The 9836-nt window shown below is 45.0% G+C and overlaps 1 protein-coding gene across 1 annotated transcript; it reads right to left on the minus strand.

Moving 5' to 3' along the window:
* Positions 1 to 1671: 1671 nt before the first annotated feature.
* LOC117290496 lies at positions 1672 to 7746 on the minus strand. Its single transcript, XM_033771914.1, has one exon. It carries the CDS (start codon positions 7744 to 7746, stop codon positions 1672 to 1674), a length of 6075 nt encoding a protein of 2024 aa, XP_033627805.1.
* Positions 7747 to 9836: the final 2090 nt, after the last annotated feature.

Below are 9836 nucleotides of genomic sequence, written 5' to 3' on the forward strand. Positions count from 1 at the left end.
AAAATTTAGAAATTTGTATGCAGGGACATGCCAGGATGATTCAGGTACAAATTCTGTTTCTCTAGCATTTTTAGTTCCAGAATGAATCAAGAGTATAGCTGAAGGTTTTTATAAGTCCGGGCTTTTTTTTTAATGAATATATATTTTTTCTCCAATGTTCACCACGTGCCGTGTGTATCATGCAATAAATGCCATATATCTTGGGGGTGTGTCGGTTCCACTCACTGACCTCTAGCCTCGCTTTGAAATTCCCCAGAGCACTAAGTGTAGTATGAGAGGAAAGCCCTTAAAAATGTCCTTCTAATGGTGCTAAACTTGTTAAGATTTAGCAATTATTTGGGGTAAAATGTATCCGTCGAACTTTTGATTTTCTTTGTGCACAAAAATCCCGTAGTGAGGCTTGTTGAGTTCGTTTCGGAGCACAGCTGCCTACTTGTCATTTTCGACATCAAGAACTCTGAAAGCCGCCCTAAAATTTTGAAATTTGTATGCAGGGACATGCCAGGATGATTCAGGTACAAATTCTGTTTCTCTACCATTTTTAGTTCCAGAATGAATCAAGAGTATAGCTGAAGGTTTTTATAAGTCCGGGCTTTTTTTTTCAATGAATATATATTTTTTCTCAAATGTTCACCACGTGCCGTGTGTATCATGCAATAAATGCCCTAAATCTTGGGGGTGTGTCGGTTCCACTCACTGACCTCTAGCCTCGCTTTGAAAATCTCCAGAGCACTAAGTTTAGTACGAGAGGAAAGCCCTTGAAAATGTCCTTCTAATGGTGCTAAACTTGTTAAGATTGAGCAATTATTTGGGGTCAAATTTATCCGTCGAACTTTTGATTTTCTTTGTGCACAAAAATCCCGTAGTGAGGCTTGTTGAGTTCGTTTCGGAGCACAGCTGCCTACTTGTAATTTTCGGCATCATGAACTCTGAAAGCCGCCCTAAAATTTTGAGATTTGTATGCAGGGACATGCCAGGATGATTCAGGTACAAATTCTGTTTCTCTAGCATTTTTAGTTCCAGAATAAATCAAGAGTATAGCTGAAGGTTTTTATAAGTCCGGGCTTCTTTTTCAATGAATATATATTTTTCTCCAATGTTCACCACGTGCCGTGTGTATTGAAAAGAAGGTGTACTTGAACTTTGATTTATTGGTGATCATATACCCGTGGTTCTATAGAGAAAGCAGAAATTAACCCCAATCAATTATACATATTGGGCTGGTAACAGTAATCATCGTTATACATTATACGCTATGATATGGGCCTACATGTACATTTATATGCATTGTAACAATGTGGATGTAAACAAATTGAAACGTGAATTACATGGAAAACCAACTTCCCTTAAAATCACCCTTTGTAATAATTAAAACAGTACTCACGATTAGGATGTACGCACGGGACTTTGGTGATTAATAAAAGTGATTCGATGATTGGATTAACCTGGATATTTAGGAATTATTTGAGGAATTTACGTGATTAGTTTGGATTTGGACTTGTAAAATGGCGATTGGTATGATCATGGAAACATTGGAGATTTTGATTCAAGAGAGGGCGCTATAACGAAAACTGTCCTGTTGCGGAGACTTTCTGACAGCCACCCCAAATTTAGGCTCTAAATTTTATCAAACAGAGAAAGTCTTCAAAAGTCCACGATAGGTGTCCAACTCTAGGGGTCTTCACTATCGGTGATCTCAGGTAGGCGTATCAGACGCGCAACGGGTCTGGTGTATTCGCGATCAGCGACTTTAACTCTGGCTGCTCGGATGCGATCATCAACTCCAGGAAGTGTCTCGATGACTCTACCAACTAGCCAATGAGCTCTAGGCTGCTGAGGGTCGGCAATCATGACAACATCGCCACAGGTGAGGTTACGGCAGTCCTTTTGCCATTTTGGGCGAAGTTGGAGGCTTGGCAGGTAGTATTTCAGGAAATGTGACCAGAACTGGTCCGCTAGTACTTGGCTGTGGCGCCATCGGCGTCGTCCTATCAGCTCGTCGACAGGGTATACTACTTGCGGAAGTGACTGGTCATGGCGTCCCATCAGTAGGATATTCGGAGTTATGGGATTGATGTCTGCAACATCAGATGAGATGTAGCCCAATGGCTTGGAATTGAGGATGCCTTCAATTTCTATCAGGACGGTGCGGAGTACGGCTTCGGTGACTGATTGGTCCTTGATTACAACCTTGAGACCGTCTTTAATGCTCTTGATCTCTCGCTCCCACACTCCGCCGAAGTGAGGTGCACTGGGTGGATTAAACTTGAATCTCACTTTCTGGTCGCCTAGTTGTGCTGCAAGGTCAGGTTTCATGGCATGGAATGCTTCCTGTAATTCAGTTTCAGCTCCCTTGAAATTGGTTCCGCAATCAGATAGCAACTCATAGGGCTTCCCTCGTCTGGAAATGAAGCGCCGAAAGGACATCAAGAAGGCATCGGTGTCCAGGCCTTCTAAGAGATCTATATGAATAGCTCTGGTCGTCATACACTTGAAGATCACCCCCCACCTTTTCTCGGAGCGGCGACCAATCTTGACATGCATCGGACCGAAACAGTCAACACCGGTAGAGTAGAAGGCTGGCTTAAATAGACGGAGACGGGACGGAGGAAGATCACCCATCTTTGGTACTTCGGGTTTTGCGCGCCATTTGCGGCATTCAAAGCATTGATGCTGATGACGACGAATTGCCTCCCTTCCCCGGAGTATCCAAAACTTGCGTCTTAATTCAGCTAGAATACGTTCTGGACCATAGTGAAGAAGCTTCTCGTCATAGTCACGTATTATCAGCTTGGTGATGTGGTGATGAGGATCAAGGACGATTGGGTATTTAACAGCATCGGAGAGGATTTCTGCCCTACGTAGTCGTCCTCCAACTCTGATGAGCTTTGCGGTTTCGTCATAGGCTGGGTCCAACTGTGAGAGCTTGCTCCCGGACGGTATTCCTCGTTTGGCCTTTAAGGCAGACAGCTCTTCAGGGAAGCTTTCGAGTTGACATTTTTGGTACAGAAGATTTTCGATGTCCTCCCGCAACTGTGCTGTGTCATCTCCAGGTTTGGCCACCCCGTGAAGGGATAGTTTGAAAGCCTCTACCAGAGCGTCCCAGCTGTTGTACTGATGGAGATCGGGCTGCAATGGGTTTTCTACAATGGCAGTCTTACCACAGAAGGTTGCTTTCTTCAGCTCTGTTGCATCCTCTGTAGGGTCAGTGATTGGACTTTTCGGCCACTGAGACGGAGGTTGACGAAGATAGAGTGGGCCTGTCTTCCATCGGGATTCTTCACTCAGTTCTTTGAGTGACTTACCCCTGGTAATGTCATCGGCAGGGTTGTTCTGGGTGTCCACATAGCGCCAGTCCTGCACATCTGTAAGGGTCTGTATTTCGGTGACACGAGTACCAACGAAGACCTTATATCGGCATGATTCTGACTTCAACCACTGCAGGACCGTGGTCGAATCGCTCCATAGGGTGACCTTGTTGATCTCTAGGGTAAGTTCCTTACGAAGGAGATCGGCTAGTTGTGCACCGGTGAGAGCTGCTGATAACTCGAGTCGTGGCATCGATAGTTGTCTTTTCGGTGCCACTCTGGATCGAGACATGAGAAAACTGACGCTGACGTTCCCCTTGTCATCTTCAGTGCGGAGGTAGGCAACTGATCCGTATACTCGTTCAGATGCGTCACAGAAAACATGTAGTTCTCTATTGGAAGTCACTGTGTTGACATCAGGCGGGGTGTAACATCTCGGCAGTTTAACCAGAGGAAGGTCGGAGAGCTCCTCCTCCCAAGTGAGCCACTGATCACGGATCTTTCCTGGTTCCAGAGGGTCGTCCCAGTCTCGTTTTGTCTTCCAAAGGTCTTGCACTAGCACCTTAGCACGTGCTGTGAAGGGAGAAATGTAGCCAATTGGATCATACTGGCTAGCAAGAATCTTGTAGATAGTTCGTAGGTTGAGCGTCGAGTACTCAGTTGATCTGTGTTTATAACTGAGTTCGTCTGTTGAACATTGCCATCGAAGTCCAAGGGTGCCTTCGGACAAGTCGTTCTGACCAAAGGCTAACCAGAGCTCGTAGCCTTCAGATCTGGCATTAGATGGAAGTTCATCAACTACTGAAGGGATGTTGCTGGCCCATTGTCTGATGTTGAAACCACCAGTTGAGAGTAGCTTTCGCATCTTCATAACGAGCTCCTTTGCTTCGGATATGGTAGGTTTACTGTCAAGGCAATTGTCGACGTAGAATGCCTGGTCAACTGCACTGCAGACATCCTTGTCATCGCTGACGTGTTTGCGTAGTGCAAATGTGGCACAGCATGGGCTGCACGTGGTGCCAAATGGTAAAACTTGCCATTCGTAGATATCTGGCTCAACGTCTCGGTTCATCTTACGCCATACAAATCGAAGGAGAGGTTTGTCTTCAGGGAGTAGTCTCACTTGATGGAACATTGCCTGAATATCCCCAGATATGGCAACAGGGTGTTGGCGGAATCGCAGGAATACGCCGAGCAGTGAAGCACCTTGTGTTGGCCCTGGTAGTAGGTGATTGTTGAGGATCTTGCCTTCATACTCGTAAGAGCAGTTGAATACCAAGCGGTGTTTTCCATTGTGCTCAACTACGTGGTGCGGAATATACCAGGACTCTTCAGTTTTCAGAGCTTCTTCGTTGCTGATGATTTTCACAAAGCCTGTGTCGACAAGGGTTTGGATAAGCTTGTTGTGAATTTCAGCTTTATCTGGGTGTTTTTGGAGGCGTCTTTCGTTCCGCTTCAGGTTTTGCATGACGGCTTCCTTAGTAGCTCTGAATTTGTTGTCGTCTTTGGTGCGAAGTAGAGGAGTGGCGTAGCGCTGAACTCCGTCAATCTCTATTCTGATGGTTTTCTCTTCAAGTGTCGCTATGGCTTGCTTATCTTGTTTCGAGCGAGTGACTTGCTTTTCAGAGTAGGGTAGGATGTCTGCTTGCCAGAGTCGTTCAACATTTTTAAGCAGATCTGTGGTTGGCTGAAGGGTTGTCGTGAATAAGCACTGTTGCTCTTCTGATTGGCTTTGAAGGAGATTGGCTGGACCCTGTAGAGACCAACCAAGTTTTGTGCATACAGCTAATGGTGCTCCTCTGGGGCCAAATCGAACTGGTTGTATCGGGTGAATGAGGTCAGCATAGTCTGAACCAATCAGGATTAGTGGGCAAGCCTTATTGATCGGAGGCAAGGGTATCTGACGAAGGTGTGACCATCGTTTCTTGAGGGCTTCAACAGGATACGAGTACTCAGAGAGGCACAAGTTGTTGGCAGCAAAGGCACCATTGATAGGATATCTGACGTCAGAGTTGTCCCTGGGTGACACTTGCAGGTTAACTGATTTTCCTGCACATAGGAATGGCTCACTGCGCACTGTAGCCAGGAGTATGTTGTCTTCTACCCCAGAAAGCTTCAACGCTTGAACAGCTGGCATCAGGATCATGGTTCGCATTGAACCGTCGTCAAGGATGGCATAGGTCTCTATCATCCCTCCTGGTCCGTGAAGCAGAACTTTTACCACCTTTAGCATAATATGATGTGGTCGGGAGGGTTGGTCGATGAAGAGGGCTTGCGTTACTGCTTCTGTGACGTAAACCTTACTAGCTCCGCTCTGGATGGCAGCATGGAGGGCAGTCAGGTGCTGTTCTTTGCAGGTGTTACAAGGTTTCTTCAGGGTGCAGTTTTCTGGCTTGTGGGAACGCCCACACCTCCAGCACCTATTCTTTTCCTTGATCCAGTTAATGATCTGTTCGGTTGTCAACTGTTTAAACTCTGTACAGCTGTTGAGGTAGTGTGTTGTCTCGTTACACTTGGGACAGTAGGCTTTGGGTCTGTTTGGGCCCTTCTGTCCAGAGTAAGTGGTGTTCGTCGATGGGGGCATCGTTGGTGTTTCGTTTGTGACGAATACTGCTGTTGCAGGAGCATTCCTCTTCTGAAAGTGTTTATCCTTCTTATCAGTAGAAGGGTTGTCACTCTTCTGGATAGCAGTAGCCTGACTGACAATTCGCCTCGCTCGGGACTTCGTTTGCAACCAGTTTGCAAAGTGGAGTAGGGTATAGGTGTTGTTGGAGTCTACCTTAATTATGTCTCTACTAATGCAGTGCTCCACAAATCTATCTCTGTAGCTTGATGGAAGTTTGCTTAGGAGTCGGTCGACATGAGAACCGCACTTTAATTCATAGCCATTCTCTCCCTCCAGAGATTTAAGCATCCCTACCAATGAATGCACGGAGAGGGAAAAGTTCTCAAAGGCGTCATTGTCGTTGTACTTCACAGGGGGCATACTCAGGATGGAGTTGATTTCACTCTGTATCAACTGCCGTGGTTGACCGTACCTTTCTTTCAAGGCTTGCAGAGCTGCAGTGTATGGCTTGGCTTCATGGATGAAAGCTTCGGCTAACCTCTTGATGTTCCCGCTGAGTTTACCCAGCAAAACCTGGTACTTGTACGGCTCGGTTAAGTGGGGATGAACGTCGATCAGGTTATCGAGTGCCATTTTTAGGAGGGCAAAGTCTTTCTCCTTTCCACTGCTGAAGGTAGGTAGTACTGGCCTTGGTATGCCATATGAAGAGGCAATCAGCATCTCCGTGGAGTTCGGCATCATCATTTGTGCTGGAGCTGGCCCCATTGGATGTGATGGAGCCGGGTACGGTTGTGCGAAGGGGTTTGGAAAAGGTGGTGCCCAACCAACCGACTGTGTTGGTGCAGTCATAGGGTACGGATTGGTAACTGCCGGCTGCATGGATGGTGGTGTTACTTTAGATGGAGAATAAACAGCCGGAGTGGTGACATCAACTACGTGTACTTCAGCTTTGTGCTTATGAGCTGCAGTATTGCTGTATGTAGGGACATCACTCAAGTTGTCTATGTGAGTATTCTCAGCACTGACTGTGATTGTTTGACCCTGGGTTGGTGAGTCAGACAATGTTGTTTGGTTGATAGAAGATGGGGTCACAGTTTGATGCTGTTTCTCTATCTCTGGTTCTGGATCACTGTTGACCATGGCTGTGATCAGTCGTGCTTCATTTAGCTGTTGTTCCACTTCTCGCAATCTTCTTTGTCTTGATAGTCGTGTGTTCAGAGACTCGCGCTGACGAAAAGCATTTCGCTCAATTTCTTCGGCACGTCTACGAGCCGCAAGGGCTTCTTCGTCTGCGTGTATCCGTGCGGCATATGCCTCATCGTCTAGCCTTTGTAACTCTTCATCTGCTGATTGATCTTCCTCAATCTGGCGTTTCATCTCTTCCAGTTCAGCCTGTTTGCGTTGCTGTTTGAGTTTCGCTGATTGGGAGTCACTCAGTATTGACTTGAAGGAAGATTTACTGTGACGGGACTGTCCGCTGTAGAGTGAGTTCGATGAGTGAGAACTCCTCCGTGAACGAGATGTTTGTGTGGTTACAACGCTATGTTCATCTGTTCTGCCGGAAGTTGAAGGATGGTGGTCAATAACAAAGTCCTGAAAGTGGGCCGGCATACGTCTGTCACGAGAGGACCGAGAACGGGATTGGACGGTAACAGCACTTGTCTGTAGTCCAACTGCTGCAGCTGTAGCTGTGCTGCAAACCCCGGTAGAGGAAGGTGAGGTCTCGACGATGGTGACAGTAACTGGGACTGGATGTGTACTGGTAGCTGGACTTGCAACTGGAATAGTAACACCGCCAATGGTAACTGCATGGGTATCATCGAGAGGGGTTGTCTGGTTAATGTTCTCGGTCTCCATTTCATTCGTAGCCATAGCCGTAGGTCGCTGGTTCAAATACGGGCTCGAAGGACCATGAAAAGAAGGTGTACTTGAACTTTGATTTATTGGTGATCATATACCCGTGGTTCTATAGAGAAAGCAGAAATTAACCCCAATCAATTATACATATTGGGCTGGTAACAGTAATCATCGTTATACATTATACGCTATGATATGGGCCTACATGTACATTTATATGCATTGTAACAATGTGGATGTAAACAAATTGAAACGTGAATTACATGGAAAACCAACTTCCCTTAAAATCACCCTTTGTAATAATTAAAACAGTACTCACGATTAGGATGTACGCACGGGACTTTGGTGATTAATAAAAGTGATTCGATGATTGGATTAACCTGGATATTTAGGAATTATTTGAGGAATTTACGTGATTAGTTTGGATTTGGACTTGTAAAATGGCGATTGGTATGATCATGGAAACATTGGAGATTTTGATTCAAGAGAGGGCGCTATAACGAAAACTGTCCTGTTGCGGAGACTTTCTGACATGTATCATGCAATAAATGCCCTATATCTTGGGGGTGTGTCGGTTCCACTCACTGACCTCTAGCCTCGCTATGAAAATCCCCAGAGCACTAAGTTTAGTACGAGAGGAAAGCCCTTGAAAATGTCCTTCTAATGTGCTAAACTTGTTAAGATTGAGCAATTATTTGGGGTAAAATGTATCCGTCGAACTTTTGATTTTCTTTGTGCACAAAAATCCCGTAGTGAGGCTTGTTGAGTTCGTTTCGGAGCACAGCTGCCTACTTGTAATTTTCGACATCAAGAACTCTGAAAGCCGCCCTAAAATTTTGAAATTTGTATGCAGGGACATGCCAGGATGATTCAGGTACAAATTCTGTTTCTCTAGCATTTTTAGTTCCAGAATGAATCAAGAGTATAGCTGAAGGTTTTTATAAGTCCGGGCTTTGTTTTCAATGAATATATATTTTTTCTCCAATGTTCACCACGTGCCGTGTGTATCATGCATTAAATGCCCTAAATCTTGGGGGTGTGTCGGTTCCACTCATTGACCTCTAGCCTCGCTTTGAAAATCTCCAGAGCACTAAGTTTAGTACGAGAGGAAAGCCCTTGAAAATGTCCTTCTAATGGTGCTAAACTTGTTAAGATTTAGCAATTATTTGGGGTAAAATGTATCCGTCGAACTTATGATTTTCTTTGTGCACAAAAATCCCGTAGTGAGGCTTGTTGAGTTCGTTTCGGAGCACATCTGCCTACTTGTCATTTTCGGCATCATGAACTCTGAAAGCCGCCCTAAAATTTAGAAATTTGTATGCAGGGACATGCCAGGATGATTCAGGTACAAATTCTGTTTCTCTAGCATTTTTAGTTCCAGAATGAATCAAGAGTATAGCTGAAGGTTTTTATAAGTCCGGGCTTTTTTTTAATGAATATATATTTTTTCTCCAATGTTCACCACGTGCCGTGTGTATCATGCAATAAATGCCATATATCTTGGGGGTGTGTCGGTTCCACTCACTGACCTCTAGCCTCGCTTTGAAATTCCCCAGAGCACTAAGTGTAGTACGAGAGGAAAGCCCTTGAAAATGTCCTTCTAATGGTGCTAAACTTGTTAGATTTAGCAATTATTTGGGGTAAAATGTATCCGTCGAACTTTTGATTTTCTTTGTGCACAAAAATCCCGTAGTGAGGCTTGTTGAGTTCGTTTCGGAGCACAGCTGCCTACTTGTCATTTTCGGACATCAAGAACTCTGAAAGCCGCCCTAAAATTTTGAAATTTGTATGCAGGGACATGCCAGGATGATTCAGGTACAAATTCTGTTTCTCTAGCATTTTTAGTTCCAGAATGAATCAAGAGTATAGCTGAAGGTTTTTATAAGTCCGGGCTTTTTTTTTCAATGAATATATATTTTTTCTCCAATGTTCACCACGTGCCGTGTGTATCATGCAATAAATGCCCTAAATCTTGGGGGTGTGTCGGTTCCACTCACTGACCTCTAGCCTCGCTATGAAAATCCCCAGAGCACTAAGTTTAGTACGAGAGGAAAGCCCTTGAAAATGTCCTTCTAATGGTGCTAAACTTGTTAAGATTGAGCAAT

This window comes from Asterias rubens, chromosome 5, assembly GCF_902459465.1.
Source record: "Asterias rubens chromosome 5, eAstRub1.3, whole genome shotgun sequence".
Classification (NCBI taxonomy): domain Eukaryota; kingdom Metazoa; phylum Echinodermata; class Asteroidea; order Forcipulatida; family Asteriidae; genus Asterias; species Asterias rubens.